The 18,859-nt window shown below is 36.3% G+C and overlaps 1 protein-coding gene across 5 annotated transcripts in view; it reads left to right on the top strand.

The window, feature by feature from the left end:
- The window catches only part of PTGER3 (prostaglandin E receptor 3), a 187,233-nt gene that overhangs the window by 27,510 nt on the left and 140,864 nt on the right, over positions 1 to 18,859 (top strand). For all 5 annotated transcript variants that reach the window (XM_021667765.2, XM_064372507.1, XM_064372506.1 and 2 more), the window contains exon 2: positions 8,623 to 8,802. In XM_021667765.2, coding sequence (XP_021523440.2) covers positions 8,623 to 8,802 — 180 coding nt within the window. The remainder of the gene's footprint in view (positions 1 to 8,622; positions 8,803 to 18,859) is intronic.

Raw genomic sequence — 18,859 nt, 5'->3', positions numbered from 1 at the left:
CCCAGGCTGGCTTTAGTATGTTATGATGAAATACACTTATCAAACAATAGGGGGGAATTTCCGGCAGAGCAGGTTATTCTCCCATAGTCTAACAACAGAGAATTATGGAAAACAAAACATCACAGATAAAAAGTGCCTTCTGAGGAAACTTCTGTTAAACACTTACATTACGAATAAACTGGAAATGCATAAACACCCCAGAATTGAGCCTAAGGGCAGTTAACCAATTTATTTCCTCCCCCGGAAATTAATTTTTCTGGGTTTACTCATTTATCATCTTTAATAGATATGTGTGGCCTACAATCTAAAGCACTTTTAAACTAAGAAGTAAAGTACTAAAGATGTTTAAATGCGAAATTATAAATCCTGCTGCAATAGAATAAAATCCAAGGGCAGAATATTAAAAACAGCCTCCTTGATTAATGCTTTGAACACTTAAGAGAACATTATCATTGGGGAAAGGGCAAATCATTTTTTTTTTTTCTTTAGGATGGAACAGAGTAATTGTACTTGACAGCAGTCGGGGATGGAGAATTTACAGGTCACTGATGTAGTTGTGTTCCTGGTTATCTCAAGTGCATAAAGAGCTCTCTATTCCTGCTGATAACCAAGGGAGAGCTCTGCTAGAGGGACTGGGGAAGTCACGTGGAACCCAGGGACGAGGCTGGCAGAAGAGCTGCAGCTCTGTTCTGCTAGAATTGGTCTCACCACTCCCTTTACCAGGTCATTTGTTATACAAGGCTGTTCAAAAGGAGAAATAGTGCAGGGTATATGTGTGTTTGCTAAAAACAGTGAACTGCCTCTCTGCTAGGTGAGCATCCTGCTTTTTCTTTGTCTCCCTCCCTTGTATGACATAGAATTGGACTAATAGGAATAATTAATTCTATCAGAAATCTGCATATTCATGCCTAAAGTTTTCTCTCAAAGTCTAAACAGTCTGAAAAATATTTGCAAACACATACACAAAAACTATAATCGCTATATAGCTGCTTAAATATAGAGACTCAACAGATGGATGCTTATTTGAACTTATGTTCAAAATTGGATGAAGAATTTGGAGCCCCATTTCCATCTCTGCTGCCATTTGGACATGGCAGTAGCATGCTCACTGCGTCTAATTCCAGTTATCTCTGTATTGCACGTCTCATGATTTCTGGGAAAAGCTAGAGTGCCTCTCCTCATGTGCCAGCTACTGCTATAGAGCTTGGTTTCATAATTTCATAATCACTGCATTCTCAATAGGAAATTACAGTGTACTAAACAATGTAAGGCATATGAAACCTATATTTGCCTCATAAAATTAATTTTAAATTATTAGCCTCACAAAAATTAATTTCCAAATAATCAAGGAGGAATGTGTAAAATGACTGAAATCTCATTTTAATAAGTAATTTCGTGAATTTTTCTGATCAGAAAAAATTAGAGAAATCTAATTCTTTATTTTATAAAGAAAATAAAAATATAATTTAAGTTAGTTTTTAGATAATTCTAGACCAGGCCCAGAACACTTTCTAGAGGATGGTAAGTGGTCAAATATATTTAACTATTGGGTGGGGTAAAGGACTCAAAGAGATAAGCAAAACTTTTCTAATAGTTTACAAAAAGAGGGGAAAGGGATTAATAAGCTTTTTTGCATAAAGCCAACTGAGTTGAAAATATTAATTTTATACCTTTTAGTCAAACACATTGACATCTAACTGATGCCACTAGAATACAGGCATTTGTTTTTGCATGTTGTAAATTTAGAAATTGAGATAATTTGGATAGGAGTTAGAATGAAGTTTACTTTTACTTTATTTTTAAGTTTCCTAAGAAAGTGAAAAATTTAAACAAACTTCCCAGGCTATTTTATGTGTAAGAATGAGAAAATCGTTTTCAAGTTCATTCCTTCCATTCCTCTTAACATTGGTTGAGAGCTTAGTGAGCGGGTATATTTGTTTTCTACTGCTGCTATAACAAATTATTATAAGCTTGGTGGCTGTATTAGTCCACCTGAGACGTGCTATAAAGAACTACCTGGGGCCAGGCGCAGTGACTCATGCCTATAATCCCAATGTTTTGGGAGGTGGAAGCAGGTGGATTCCCTGAACCCAGGAGTTCCAGACCAGCCTGGCCAACATGGTGCAACCTTGTCTCTACTAAAAGTAAATGAATTAGCCAGGTCTGGTGGCAAGTGCCTGTGGTCCCAGCTACTTGGGAGTCTGAGGCACGAGAATGGCTTGAACCCGGGAAGTGAAGGTTGCAGTGAGCCAAGATTGCACCACTGCACTCCAACCTGGGTGACAGAGCAAGACTGTCTCAAAAATGCATGGTTCTGCTGGCTGTACAGGAAGCATGGCTGGAGAGGCCTCAAGAAACTTGTGATCATGGTGGAAAGCAAAGGGGAAGCAGACACATCTTCACCTGGCAGAGCAGGAGAGAGAGCAGAGAGGAAGGTGCTGCACACTTTTTTTTTTCTGTGGTGGAGTCTCACCTGGTCACCCAGGCTGGAGTACAATGGAGCGATCTCAACTCACTGCAACCTCCACCTCCCAGATTCAAGCAATTCTCCTGCCTCAGCCTTCCAAGTAGCAGGGATTACAGGTGTGCGCCACCATGCCTTGATAATGTTTTGTATCTTTAGTAGAGATGGGGTTTCACAATGTTGGCCAGGCTGGTCTCAAACTCCTAACCTCACGATCTGCCTGCCTCAGCCTCCCAAAGTGCTGGGATTACCGGTGTAAGCCACCACGCCCGGCCAGTGCTACATACTTTTAAACAAGCAGATCTCATGAGAAGTCACTCATTATCATAAGAATAGCAAGGGGGAAATCTGCTCCCATGTTCGAGTCACCACCAGGCCCCTCCTCCAACACTGAGGATTAGCATTTGACATGAGACTTTGGGAAGGGACACAGAGCTCAGCTGTATTAGTGGCTTCAGAGCAGCACACGTTTCTCTAGCTGTTCTGTAGGTTAGAAGTCTGATAGACCTCACTGGGCTAAAGTAAAGGTGTCACAGGGCTGCGTTACTTTTCGAGACTCTGAGGGAAAAGTGTTTCCTTGCCTTTTCCAGTTTGTAGGAGAGGCCATCCTCATTCCTGACCTTCTGGCTCCCTTCCTCCACCTCCAAAGCCGGAGACATTGTGTATTTCTAACCATTCTTCTGTAGTCATGTCTCCCTCTGGCCACAGCTGGGGAAAGTTCTCTGATTTTCAGGACCCTTGTTTTTACATTGTGTCCACCCGGATAATCCGGGATTTATCTTCCCACTTCTGGGTCCTTTACCTTAATCACATCTGCAGAGTCCTTTTTGTCTTGTGTGGTAATGTATTCACAGATTCCGGGGACCAAGAAATGGATATATTTGTGTGTGGTGGGAGGGGCATTATTCTGCCTACTATGATGGGAGGTAGTATTCAGCTCATAGGATGATAAGCCAGCCAACTTCAGAATATATTAATGTATTTTAAATAAATTCAGTGTATAATAATCCATTATTTATCAAAGAAGGGAATAATCATCTGCTTTCTGTAAATAAAAGACTTTATTAACATCATTTGAAATGTTTTTATATATATATATATATATATATATATATATATATATATATATATATATATTTTTTTTTTTTGAGACCAAGTCTCACTCTGTTGTCCAGGCTGGAATACAGTGGCACAATCTCGGCTCGCTGCAACATCTGCCTCCTGGGTTCAAGTAATCCTCCTGCCTCAGCCTCCCAAGTAGCTAGGATTACAGGCACACATCATCATTTCCAGCTAATGTTTGAGTTTTTAGTAGAGACAGGGTTTCACCATGTTGCCCAGGCTGGTCTCAAACTCCTGGGCTCAGGGGATCTACCCCTGGCTTGACATCCCAAAGTGCTGAGATTATAGGCATGAGCCATCACACCTACCCTGTGTACATACAGTTTTAAAATTAAATTAATGCTATTGATTAACAGTAAATTATAGTTAAATAGCAATAATTCCATTGCCTCCCACAAGTCTGCATATTTTTAATAATATAACAATAAAACTTTATATGTAAAAGTGTCTTATAGTCTGTTTTTTTACTTAATAGGTATGCTGTTTGTGAATTATTGTTTTATTAAGCTTTACACCTGATGTTAGAAATGTATGTGTTTATAATTTCTTGCTAGTATATATAACGCTCCTCTGAACATTTATTTATTGTATAGCTACTATTTACTTTTATTGAATAAATCATTTGGAAAAATTCCTGTGAAAGAAATTATACAGGAGGATTGCTTGAAGCCAGAAATTTGAGATCAGCCTAGTTAACATAGTGAGACCCCATCTCTGCAAAAAATAAAAATACTAGTTGAGTGTGGTGGCATATACCTGTAATCCCAGCATCTTGAGAGGCTGAGGCAGGAGGATCATTTGAGCCCAGGAGTTCAGGACTACAGTGAGCTATGATTGTGCCACTGCACTCCAGCCTTGGTTACGGAATGAGACCCTGTCTCAAAAAACAAAACAAAACAAAATGAAAAAAAAAATACAGAGTTAGAATATTTGGCTATCTACTGCTTTTCTACCCTTCTCTTCTTGTTATTTCTTTATAGAACAATAATTTTGTTTGGGTTTAGGGGGCAATTTGGTCAAAAACCATGAGTCAAACCCAAGAGCATGAATTTGCCATATAAGCCAAAACTGGAAATTCCCATCCCCTCTGCCAGGGATCAGTTTAAGAATAAAAACTGACTAAATAAGACAAAAGGAAAATGGCTGGAGACCAATGTCACAGTCTTGTAAGAATTTTGTTGTATGTATTTCCTCTCTTGCCTGTCTGCTTAACCTGCTCTACCTGGGTTTTTTTTGTTGTTGTTATATACCTGTATCTTAAAAATAAAATTGAGATTACATGAGCAGAATTGGCAATACCAGAAATCCTATGACCCAGCTCTCCTTTCATATTGACGTATCAACACTGGGACCAGTCAGTATCAGCTTGCTGGAAAAAGACACAGAAAATGGGGAATTAAAAGAATCAAACATTTACTTATTTCAAGCTAATATAGCCAATTACATCTTTTGGCTCACAATAGTAGTCCATTTTGCCAACAAGAGTAGAAAATTCTCAAACCTGATGGCTAAGTATCCTTTTTCCCAGAGCAAATCAATTTCAGATATGTCAATACTTTGTTCATTTGCTTACAGTCAAGTTCAGTAACCTTGGAGCTGGGTTCCTACATGTCCCAGGAAAAAAAGCTTATGTCCACTTTAACTCTTAGAGACCCACCTTTTTTCCCCTGTATGTCCAAGTTTTTGAGGGACATGTGGATGCCTGCTAGTATTGTCTGTCTACTACAAATGTGTGTTTATATCTTACACACACACCCACACACACACACAAAAAAAAAAATTGTAGGCCTTCAGAGGACAGTGGTTTGGAATGATCAGGAAAGACTCAGATGGTCCTGAAAGACATGGAAGTCTCGAAGGTAGAAATGAATACTAGGATTAAAAGTGTTACAGGGGTAGAAAATAGAAAGAATAAAAGCCAAAAGTGAGGAAAGAATAAAGGGATGTTCTAGACCAACAGACTATAGCTAGAGTTTGACGTCTGTGTAGGCGACTAGTGGGAGACAAGGCTGGAAAGAATAGTTTGGACAGTATTGTAGAGGGCTTTGAATACCAGAATTGAATTTCTGTTTGGTGGACAATGGGAAGACATTGATGATTTTCTAGTTGGAGAGGATTTGATCACAGCTGGGATTGGATCTGCACCTGTGATGGACAGATATCCGTATACACTGCCTTAGTCTGCTTGGGCTGCTATAATGAAGCTGTAGACTCGATGGCTTAAACAGCAGACATTTACTTCTGACAGTTCAGGAAGCTGAAGATTCTAAGATCAAGGTGCCCCCAGATTCAGTTTCTGATGAAGGCTCTTTTCCTGGCTTCCAGATGTCTGTCTTCTTGCTGTGTCCCACGTCCCACGTGGCTGAAGGAGAGACCTATGGGTTCTTCTCCCTCTTCTTATAAGAATAATAATCCTATCATGGGAGCTCCACCCTCATGACTTCATCTAAACCTAATTACCTCCCAAAGCCCTCACCTCCTAATACCATCACATTAAGGGTTGGGTTTCCACTTATAATTGGAAGGGAGGCACAAACACGCAGCCTCTACATGTACCATCTGGATGTCTGTTATTACCATAATTCAAATGAGAGGAAAACCTGAACGAGGATGAGAATGCAGCAAGAGCAAAAGGCATTGCAGAGGAGAGGGGAAGAAGAGTTCACAGACTCTCAGATGTTGAGCCAGAGTGAGTGTAAGAAAGTGCCATCATTGGAATTGTGGTTAAGTGGTTAGGGATGTTTTGGATGTGCAGAGATGTTGAATTCAATTTAAGTTATGTGACCTGAGGGCACATAGGGATAAGTGCAAGCCCCATGAGAGAGAGATTAAGTTCAATAGAAATGTACTGTGAGCAAAAAAACACAAGCCACACATAATGTAAAGTTTTCTAGTAGCTGCATTCTTAAAAAGTCAAAAGAAACAAGTGACATTAATTTGAATAATATATTTTATTTAATTCAATCTATAGAAATATTATTCCATTATATAATCAACATAGTCTAACATTGCAATGTGCTTTGGCCACATGTCAAGTACCCAATAGCTGTATAGGTCTAGAATGATAAACGTAGGAGCCAGTTACAAGGTCAGCTCTTTTCTTTTTTCTTTCTTTTTTTTCTGAGACGGAGTTTCGCTCTTGCTGCCCAGGCTGGAGTGCAATGGCGAGATCTTGGCTCACTGCAACCTCGGCCTCCTGGATTTAAGCAATTCTCCTGCCTCAGCCTTCAGAGTAGCTGTGATTACAGGCAGCTGCCACCACGCCCAGCTAATTTTGTATTTTTTTAGTAGAGACGAGGTTTCACCATGTTGGCCAGGCTGGTCTCAAACTCCTGACCTCAGGTGATCCACCTGCCTCCCAAAGTGCTGGGATTACAGGCGTGAGCCACCTCACCCAGACTTAAGTCAGCTCTTTTCTTTGCTTGTGAATGTGAACCCATGTTTGAGTTGTTCCTGCTTTTTTGCTATTATGAACAATGCTCATATGAAACAGTCATATACACAACTCTTGGTGCAGGAATTCTGGACAGTATATTCCTAGGAGTAATATCGCTGGGAAATAGCAAGTGAAATAGTGCCAATTTGTTTTCTAAGGTGGTTGTTCCAGTTTACACGCTCACTAGTAATGTGTAAAAGTGTCCTCTCCTGCCAGGCGCGGTGGCTCACATCTATAATCCCAGCACTTTGGGAGGTAAGGCGTGTGGATCACGAGGTTAGGAGATTGAGACTATCCTGGCCAACATGGTGAAACCCCATCTCTACTAAAAATACAAAAATTAGCCGGGTGTGGTGGTGCACGTCTGTAGTCCCAGCTACTCAGGAGGCTGAGGCAGAAGAATCGCTTGAAACTGGGAGGCAGAGGTTGCAGTGACCCAAGATCGTCTCAAAAAAAAAAAAAAAAAAAAAAATGAGAGAGTCCTCACCTTATTCCACATCCTCAGGAACAGTACAGTCACATTTCTTCATTTTGATCAATTGAGTCAGTGTAAAATGGCTTTGTATTTTGTTGTAATTTTAATGTTTTCTAATGATTACTAAGTTTGAACATTTTTCATATCCATAAGAACATTTTTCATTCAAATATAAATATGTATTATATAACTCATATACTGTCATTTAAGTGTTGTATAATATATTTCTTCAAATATAAAAATTTGTTCTCTCACAAATACATATTATACAACTAATATACTGTCATTTATATGTTGTATAATATATTCTTTAAAATATAAAAATTTATTGTCTCAATTACTTATTGAACGCGTGCTATCTGCTACACATTGATCTAGGCACTTGTGGAAAAAAATAGTCCCAAATTCCTGCCATTGTGGAGTTTACATTCTAGTGTATGTTGGAGGGGGGCAAAGAAAAGTAAAATATTGTACATTATATGGTGTTAGTAAACTTGGGTTTAAGTCTGGCTCATACATTTCACCTCATTAAATCTTGGGTTCTGCAAATGTAAGAAGAAAGTGGTAATACTACCTATCACATGTTGTTTATTAAATGCATATGAAGCACTTGACACCATATCTGGTAAAAAGTAAGGATTCTGAAAATGTCAATGGCAATAATAACAATAATAACAATATTATTTTCCCCCTTTCTTACTTCTACTTTTTCTTTAGTAACTTTTTTAGTTAGAGCTACTAAAAATTTAAGGTTAGCATATTTTGGTTGTTGTTGAAGTGTTGGCTCTCCTTTAGGTGAACTTGTGTTTTCTGCAACAAGACATGACTTTGGCTTATTTTGAGATGTGTTATTTTCAAGCTTCTTAAATTTCAAGAACCAGGAGCCTGAAGACATGCATGTTTTAAAGAGCTACATCATGTTGAAGAGCCACAAGTGTGGGAAAATACCTAGGAATGTCATGTATAATTCAGGACTCTGATCTCTGAGTATAAATGTTGCTTGAATTAATCATTTCAATCCAACAACCAATTTATTGAAAACCGACTATGTGCAAATTACTGTGTAGAGGAGACGCATATGACCTTAACTAATCTTTGAAACAATTATTTGTCCCCCTTTCTTAGATAATGATGTTGAAAATGATCTTCAATCAGACATCAGTAGAGCACTGCAAGACACACACGGAGAAGCAGAAAGAATGCAACTTCTTCTTAATAGCTGTTCGCCTGGCTTCACTGAACCAGATCTTGGATCCTTGGGTTTATCTGCTGTTAAGAAAGATCCTTCTTCGAAAGTTTTGCCAGGTAGCAAATGCTGTCTCCAGCTGCTCTAATGATGGACAGAAAGGGCAGCCTATCTCATTATCTAATGAAATAATACAGGCAGAAGCATGAATAAAACCACTTAACCTGCATGTGCACAGCTTTTGGTAACAAATATCGCTAAACCTTACTGTGAATTTAGGCATCTCTGGCATGCCACTGTTTATGCATTGAGTGGAATTTTTGGCATAAAGCTAAATGGTCTTAGAAGCATAGAAAATCCCCTATGTGCCAAAAGTAGTGAAACACAAACAAGAGAAAATATATTAATAACAGTCTAGTGTTTTTGTTGAGTCTGCCATTTGTAGCTGAGTATGTGATTAATTATGTGATGAAAACAATTTTTATAAATGATCTTGGTCTATTAGGGGGCAGGGATGGTTGATATTCCAGTACACTGAATACTTGAGGAATTTAACCACATATATCATTAAAAACAAGGGATAGTAGTGTGTTTTTCTTCAAAGATATTACTGTGTTCTCTTTCATTGCGTCTTTTGCTTTCTCTCTGTCACTTTTTTCCTCCTTACAATAACAAAAAAGTTTAATTAGGGTTAAAAATGTATAATGTATCCATAATATTCATTGATTCTGTTATTTAAATATTGCTCAATATAGCAAATTACCTCCTAACCTTACAAAGTTTTAGTTGGATTGATAATTAGGTTTATTCTTTATGTGAATAAGAGCCAATTCCATTTGTTTGAAATATGGAGTTTGTGACTACCCCACTTGCTAATTATCCTTTCTTTTGAATATATTTTACTTTCCTACAAGCCTGAGGAAGACTCATGAAACTAACCTATGAGAGTCATGACGCGGCTTTTCAGAATGCTATGTAAGGACCAATTTGAGCACTAACTGTAGGTAGTCTGAATATATATTTCCCTTGACTTTTTTCACCAAAAGTGTTCTCTAGTCTTTTGACTCTTTAAATTCCAATACTGATCCCAAAACAAATAAATGTTTGAAGATTCAATGAATACTTTCCACAGTTTGGCCTATTTATATAAGAAAATTAATAACATTGACCCCTCACAGCTCTTCTTCTGCCTGCTCCTCGAAGTGGCCCTATCCAAATATTTATTACTAAAATGTCTTTCCTACAGTCCAAAAACCTCTATAGCTAAGCTTGACTTATTTGTACACAAGTAGATCACTACAAGTTTTGGGAATTGCACTTCTTAAAAAAGTCTCCCCACCAAGCATAGTAATCCTATAAGTTACGCTTACACAATGCTTGTCATATTCTTTGGTGCATTCATTTTGTAAACCCATTAACTTCTTTATCTTGTTAAGATTTTCACTTGCAGTTCCTTGCACTGCTTTTGTAGCTTTTTAAAAGCTTGAGATTTATTTATTCTTCTTGTAGTAACTGCATTTTTGTGTGTGTGTTTAGTGGTCATTTGGTAAATAATTAATTTCGATAGGTACAATATGTCTATCAGATTAATGTATACACCAGCCTATGTCAATCAGTACTAATCATTTTAAATGACATGCCAAATTGAATTTGAAGACAAAATCTACTGAGGGTGCTTATATAATTCAGGATGGTTCTACTAATGTAAAGTTTGGAAAAAGTGATAGTCTATACTAAAACCTCACCATGCCATAAAATTGGATTATCCCATAGGTCACCTCATGGGGTATAACACAAAACTACCTACTTTTTTTCAAAAATGCACTTAAATGACATAATAAAGAGGCTTTGCCTCTTGGGTGGTCCTGTGACCTCAAGTTCTAATCAGATAGACACACAGGCACTGTGAATTTGAGTGGCATGCGCATGATTTCTTCTAGCACCTAGTATAGCACCTGGAATATAGAAATTGTCCAATAAATATTTATTCAATGAATCAATGAGCAGAAGTTTGCCAAAACTGAGTGCACATTGGCAAGGCACATATCATGTGATGGAAGTGCTTCATACCATTACAGTCCATCAGGCTGATAAAGTGAATTATTCATGCTTATTTAATTACAGAATTTGAATTTATCTTCAAGGGTGTAGTGTCATATTGCTGTACCACAAAGAACTTTATTTATACTAATAATTTAGGAGACTGATACTTACAAGTGATAATGGAGATTACTATCAAAAGAATATCACTTTTCATCAAACCACAAAAAATACAGAAAGGCAAAAAGCCTGAAGCTTATTCTTAACTGCAAAATAAATTCCTGCCCAGGGGTTATGTTTTAGGAAGGGATGAATGGCAGGTATTTTTGTTTTGTTTTGTTTTTTAATAAGCTTGAAAGGGAGATGGAAAAGAAAGAAATTATTTAAATGGCATATGAGTTTTGTTAGCTAGGCATTTGTTAGTCCAGGGAAACCTGATAAGTAATGAAAATCCCAAATGATTTCAGCCTTTTCATGGTTGTTGAGGTTCGGTTTCAGACAGAGACTAGAGTAGTGGTTAGAAAGAGGACATATGTAGTCACAGCAGAAAGACGTGTCTAAGTTTAATTTTATTGGCCTTCAAGTTCACTCTTGCATACTTAGTTTGTCCATACATATGTCTAATCAGAAAAAATGCATGTATAGATTATGACAATTCCTTGAACTTTGAAGTATTGGTTTAAAAGACAAAGGCCAAGAAAACCACATGGGAAGAAGTAAGCAAATGGAATATATGTAAATATTTTTATATGGAATATATGTAGAAATATATGTAAAATTAGCAAGTGTCAATTTTACAAAGTAGTACTGATTTTCCAAACAATGAATTTATATACTATGCTGAGTCATAGAAGAGAATGATCACACATTACTTAATGAGAAGTTTATTTTTCAAATAAAATAGGTATGGTGAATGTCTTAAAAATATCTTGAAGTTGAAGAAACAAAATGAGTTATCTCAGTATTTACCAAATTAACCTAGTGCTCTATGTGTCCCAAGATATTTCAGGTAAAGGTGAGTGTTTAATCATACCAGATTTAAACTAGGCTGAAATATTGGATATACATATATTTCTACTTACACTTCTTTATTTTATGAAATATCTCTTGACTGTGTTGCAGAAAATAATTGTGAACCCTTTTATAAGTTGACTATGAAAGATCCTGATTGAGTGACAGACAAACTTAAAAATTAACAAACAGTATTTTAATGATGAGGTGACTCTGTGGCAGTATTCTAATATTGCATTTTCTAGTAGATTAGGCTTTTTATTTATTCAATGCTTTTTATAATTTGTTCTTTTTGACCCCAAATTAGTGGTCGGCTTTCAACCTTCTCCACATCAGCAATCATTTAATAGTTCTTTTGGTTGAGATCAACTCAGAAAAAGAAAATAGAAAACTTCTGTTCTTTGAAATTTTAGACATACATAATATCTATTTCTTTTCATAATTTAACCCCAAAACTTCTTCTGCAATATACCGGATTCTAGGAGCTGAATAACACAAGGAGACTACAGAGTATTTATTATTACAAACACAGAAAAAGCTTAATTTGAATAATTAAAATTTCTATTTTTTATCTATATAACAAGTATAAGCCATCAAGGATGACAAATTTTCACAGCTGCTTATTTATTGCTTGTTTTGTATGTTTATATATCTCAAAATCTGTTAAAACTGAGGTCTAAAAACTGTACAGAATTGTGCAACTGTGGCTTAGTCCATAAGACTGTTCTCTGAGTTGCAATAAAATGCTGACACAGAGTGACAGATGTCTGTGATGTTCATGACATAGGTTATGATACAGCCAATTTACAAAATTTAATAATCCACCTAAACTCACATATGTATTTGTTAAGAAGCTGACATCAATTCAGTATTATAAGGAAACTAACCAGGTGGTGATGACGATAGGAGAATTAGAGAAAATATTTTATTTGATATATTCTCTGTTTTATAATTCCTAAAATGAAGATTCTATTTAAGGGTTATAATTTATACAAGTTTAGTCATATACCATTACATTATGATACCATAAGCAGACTGCATTATGATTCTTTAGAAATACAATTCAATCAGATATGTATCATATTCATTTATATGTCACACATTTTCTTTACTGAGAATAAACATTATCTTATTTTCAGAAGCTTTGTATCAATTAGTTTCATGTAATAAGCAATGCAAATGTCTACTAGATTACATATTTCTTCATTTGAAATTACGCGGTTTTCTCCTAGTCCCCTTGACTCTACTGTGCTTATCCATTCTTTTGTGGAGAGGAAGTAACAGACATATTTCCCATTGGTGAGGCTGGGATTGTTTTTAAGAGGAGAGATAATAACTTCATATTTTTGATACACTCTAACAGGTGAAACAGATCAGAATCTGTTTTGTAGTAAGTCTGCTTTGTTGAAGAATTTATTATAGAAGTAAAGATAAGAAGGAAGGAGATCGCCATCAGAAACAAATCAGCCTTTTCGTGCTTTTTTGAGCATTTTGGAAATAACTCCACTTTTTAAGTTATTGTCATTCATGTGTCTCTTCAATACTATTTGTTAAATGCTTCAGAATTTGAATATTTTGATCCTTTAATTAAAGTGAACCAAATGTCTAGGCAGAAACAGCCAATCACCAAACTTTAATAGTAATTCAAATATAGTTTCCTTATACAGTTTTCCATGTCTGTAGAAATCAAAACTGTAATGTGAAGCAGGGCGAAATGCATGTGATTTACTAATACACTTCTGTGTTCTTTCTCCTTCTGAAAGGATACTTAGGTGGGTGGGGTAGAGAACATAGAAAAAGATACGATGGAAACCTGTCCCTTTTCAACCTGTTAAACTTTATCATTTTGGGCCAGGCCCTGGAAGCAAAGAGAGGAAGGGACTGACTGCATTTGTCTTTGCATACCTGAGCATCAGTAGGAGAAAGTCCTGAGTGGCCAGGGGTCTTGTCTGTAAAAGCAGATGATAAGTTCACTCGGGCCCTTATTGACTGCTGAACTCTCTTCCTTCCCAACTTACCTGAAAGAGAAAAAAATAGTTTCCCTTCTCCTTCTCTTTATCAAATGTTTTTGTACAAATAGTATAAGCCTGTTTGAGCAAACCAATTAAAACAAGCACTGATTATTGTGATCTGTTTGTAACAAATGAATGTAAGTACTATTTACATAGTGTGCCTAAGGGGGAGTTGAAATCATTGGCACTTTAATCCATATTGTAAAGCTCAGTATTGAAAACATAGTGTTCTTCACCTCTCCTCCTCAGTATCCATCCCTATATACTTGATTCAATGGAAAAGTCTGTTTTATCACGTCTATGTAAAGCTTTTTGAGTAGTTATCTTCAGTGTGTTTAAATATATCTTCTAGTATGTTTTAAAGGCTGGTCTTCAATATTGTGGAGACAAAAAATAAAAAAGCCTATGAAAAGTACATCAGACTTTTGTGGGCATTCAAGTCATGGCTAGTCTGTGTATTTAATAAACGTATGTTATTTATGTCGTGTTTGTCAATGGAAAATAAAGTTGAATGTTCTGAAATGTCCCTGTGTTGTTTTCCTGATGTCAACTCCTGTCAGGAATATTTTACTTATAACTATGTTGACTATTTTGCTGAAATCTTATTTGATGTGCTTTGTCAAATAATAGCACAATGTAATGCAATAGCTCCATGCTATCTGGAAAAATTAGATCATTTTGTTTTATATTCCATAAATTGAACCATATATTTGTTATGTATATAACAAATTATTGTTGATTTACTATAAATCTGAGATTTGCTCTTTTCCCATTTTCAACATGATGCTTATTTATTTTATAATCCCAAGGTTATTGTACTTAACACAAATTACATTTATAAATTATTCTAAGCTTAGTCATTCCGATTTCTGGTGGATTTTGGTGTAATCCATAGGCAGCCAAAATAAGAATTGTCCTTGCTCATAGTCCAGCCCTTTAATTGACTTGTACCTGAGTGTTGGTGTGAGCTGAGTCTTGGTGGATATGAATGCTGGCCCCCCCTCAGCTACTTGTTCATGTACTTATCGAGGTCACTGTTGGTCTTCCATCTTCAATAAAGAGAGACGTTCTGTCAAATGTAGATGCAAAGTCAAGCTCATTAAAAGTATCTCTCTTACTTCCTAAGAAAAGGTATTTAGGGAGAATTCTGTCCCTGGTTCCTTTCACACTGGGGTTCTAAGTCTAGGGCTAGATCTTACTATCTCTACAATCTTGATTCTGTAGTATTTCAGGATAGGCAGAGATTTGTTGAAGTATACAAAAATCACAGCTAGATAAGAGAAATAAGTTCTAGTGTACTATACTGCTGTAGAATGACTACAGTTAATGCTAATATATGGTTTCAAATAGCTAGAAGGAGGATATTGAATGTTCCCTACACAAAGAAATGATAAATGTTTGAGATGATGTTGATACGCTAATTACCCTGATCTAATCACTATACATTATATGTACCGAAACATTGCTGTGTACCTTGTGAATATGTACAATTATTATTTTTATTAAAATAAATGCGTAAATAAAATTTAAAAGTCATTATGACTACTATAGGTATGGCTGACCCGAAATTTCCACCATTGTGCTGGTAAACCTACAGGCCATGGGGTGAGAAATTCCCCAGTTTCATGTCCTCAGAGGGCATGTGGCCAAATGTCCTTAGGGCCAGTGTGCTTGCTAGTAATATCCTCGAGTAAATCCAGTCTGGATGGATGTTGCTCACGGAGAATCTAAGCCAGTTCTCCAGGCCTTGCTTTTTCCTTCAACATATATTTATTGCCTATGTATTATGTGCCAAGCTCTGGTAGGTACTAAGACCCAAGGATTAATAAAAACAGCAAGCTCTCAATGAATTTATAACCTAGTAGGGGAACAGAAAATAATCAGAGCTGCAATTAGAATAAGCACATGGTATCATGAGAATACATGGAAACGTGATGTCAACATATGAAGTATTCCTGTAGAAGGTGACATTTAATACACATTTTGGGGAAAGAAATAGGTATCAACCTGTAAAGGAAGGACATTGTAGGATATTTTTTCGCTTCATTCTGTCCAAAGCATTATAATTTCCACATCTGGCAAATGGACTAAACTTTAGTGGCTCTGTGGGTAGTGTGAGTCTAAACAGAACCTATCTATATAACCTCTCAAGGTGATCGAAGTGGCATGGCCTTAGGGCAGGCTTGCTTTCTCAACATTGGCACTATTAACACATGGGACAGGTAATTCTTTGTGATGAGGGCTGTCCTATGCATTGTAGGTTATTTAGCAGCGTCCCTGACTTCTACCCATGAGATGCCAGCAATGCCTCTCTAGTTGTGACAATCAAAAATATTCACAGACATTGCCAAATGTACTATGGGGGATATAATTGCCCTCAGTTGGAACCTCTTCTTAAGATAAAGGGCCATGGCCCCTAAACAGATGCTGTGTACCCAAGGATTTGTGGGATGAGGCCATCTGTGGGGCCTCGGTCCAGATAGGCTCTGTTCTGGCATTTCCCGAGGCAGCAGGTACTAGAATGCCAGTTTGTGTCTGACTGCACAAAAATGTGATGCTACCACTACAACAATGCCTGGATCACCACAGGCCCTGGTCAGCCTCCATAGTCACATAAACCTATTCACAGACGAGTCGGTACAATTTCTTAGAAAGTATCATCTTTCTACTGATGCCTCCAATCTCTATTCTCTTTTTTGATAAGAGGCCTTAGGATTTATATCTCTCTCAAAGTGATACCTAAAGTGAATCCTTTTCTCCAAAGACCTTTAAAAAATCTCTTGTAACTACATCATTAAGTACACATTTCCAGACAATTCTCTCAGTAGGAGAAAACTAATTCATCAAACTCTTATTTTAAATTAGATGTTTGCATATTTAGTCTGTATAACAAAGCTGCAGAAGCTTCATTTTAGCTGAAAGATTTTTTTTTATCAAAGGACAAATATTGGGCAATGTCTCTTGACGAGCCTTTGCCTTTCTGAGTTCATGGCAGTCTTCAATTCCTCAGGTCTAGAGTTATTATCATATATTTTGATAACAGAGTTCAAGTCATAATCTCTGTAACTGACACTACTGAAACCTACTGTTTGTATAAAACGGGAAGATAAATTTACGTACCACACCAAAAACCAAAATCTGACCCAAAAAATACAATTAAAATGAGGGAACTAATCTGTTAACTTTAAGTTTCTGAGACCAAGTACAAAAAAGACTATGGAGAATCAGTGTTCATGCATAATATTCTTACCCAATTTTTAAAAGAAGGCTTTGAATATAACATACAAGGTTGTTTGAATCTGATTTTGCAAAGAACATTGAGAGAAAATAATTCTGAAATCCACAGTTGAGACCATTTTAAGTTATATTTAATTAGAAAGAATAGTGATTATCAATCATTTTAGGATCAATGACCCTTCTGAGAAACGGATGAAAGGTATGTGGTATTCCCACAAAAAGTAAAGAAGATTTTTGCACAGTGTCAGAAATTGTACAGGCCTGCCAAAGTCTATCTATAGACCTCTTGGGCATTTATGCACATAGGTTAAGAAATCTTTTTGTGAGAGTCTCTGTGATTTAAGGAACTGCAGAGGTTTCCATGTTTGGCTAGGAAGTTCAAACAGAAAACTGGAACCAAGTCAATGTAATTACTTCCCGGTGAATGCCAAAATCCCTAGACATCTGACTATATGCCCATAATAGTAAAGCAATGTAATTGGAGGTAGAATTATTATAAGGAACTGTAATCTTTTTTTTCTAAAAGTTGCTATCATGTGATGATAAGGAATAACACAATTCAATCTGAGGGGAGCAATATAGGTTACCCACCCCAAAACAGGTTGAAAGTGAGAGACTCAATTTTAACAATATATTACAAGTAATCCATGATGCAGTTGCCTTACAATAAAGAGGTTGTTTTAGTTTTGCCTTGTGCTGGCCCAGCAAGAGAGATTTATAATGTAGTTATTTAAAAATCAACACAAAAGTCGTCTACCCACCTCCCTGGAGAAATGCAATCTCCTATCCACAAGAAAAACTACATGGTTAAAATGTAACTTTACGATACTAGGATATATTTATAGACACATATCTATTTATACTTCTACAGGCACTAAATTTATGCATTGCTATTCAGAATGCAAGTGGCAGGGATGACCTTATTGATTGAATCTTTGAATAAGAATGCAAGGCATGCACTCACAGACCTTCTTACAAATGTATAATTAATAATGCTTTAAGCCAACCTTTAAAGCTATTAGTAGAATGTCTTAGTGATGTTTATAGTTTGCATTTCTCTGGAGAGAAAAGTGCAGAGCAATTAATGACATGTATTTTTTCATTTATCTTGCCTTATTGAAGAAGATGGAAATGAAACCTTAGAGCATTGATGTATTTGTCAATCATTAACAGCTCTTTGATACCAAAGCATCCTACATTCTGGATGTGTGTGCATGAATTGGATAGATATACATTATGTGCATGATATTACAAGTTGATTTTAATGAGTCGGCAGTAGTCCGTGAATTGGAGTCTTCTCCTTAGAAGATCTACGAAGAGCTGTTTTTAGAGGAAAAGGAATTGCCCTTTTTTATTTTCAAAATTCCTTGACCATTTAAATTTTTTGCCCAACATTTTTATTTTAAGAATTAAGGGTACAGAATGGATTTTTACTTGAAATATTTTGGAGAAATAATATTGGTATATCACCAAGAGTAATCACTGCCTTAAAGGTTGGGCAGTTCTAATTAGATAATCATGACTCATCCCTGTCCCAGATTTTCTCCCTTACAGGAATATTCAATATTAATTCAAACTATTAATAATTCAAAGCTAAACTAATTCATTTATTTTGGCCATATGTAATTTAAAATATTTTAAAGTATTTTTCAAATACAGTCATTTTACAAAAGTGCTCTCTAAAGTTTTGTGTGTCATAATGAAAGAGAAAATGTTCTACATTGGACAAGGAGTCAGAACACCTTGGTCCAATTATTTGATTTGTTATTCACTGGTTATTTGCCCTTGACAATTTATTAAACTTCTCTGAATAAACTTGAATTTTCTTATCAGTGTAAGATTGTTTCAATTACATGAGATAATGAAAATAAGGACA

The sequence above is a fragment of the Aotus nancymaae genome, unplaced genomic scaffold (genome assembly GCF_030222135.1).
Source record: "Aotus nancymaae isolate 86718 unplaced genomic scaffold, 86718_ANA_hifiasm-v0.15.2.pri h1tg000007l, whole genome shotgun sequence".
In the NCBI taxonomy this organism is placed as follows: Eukaryota; Metazoa; Chordata; class Mammalia; order Primates; family Aotidae; genus Aotus; species Aotus nancymaae.
The sequence above is the reverse complement of the archived record's forward strand: the minus strand, read 5'-3'. Positions and strand labels throughout refer to the sequence as shown.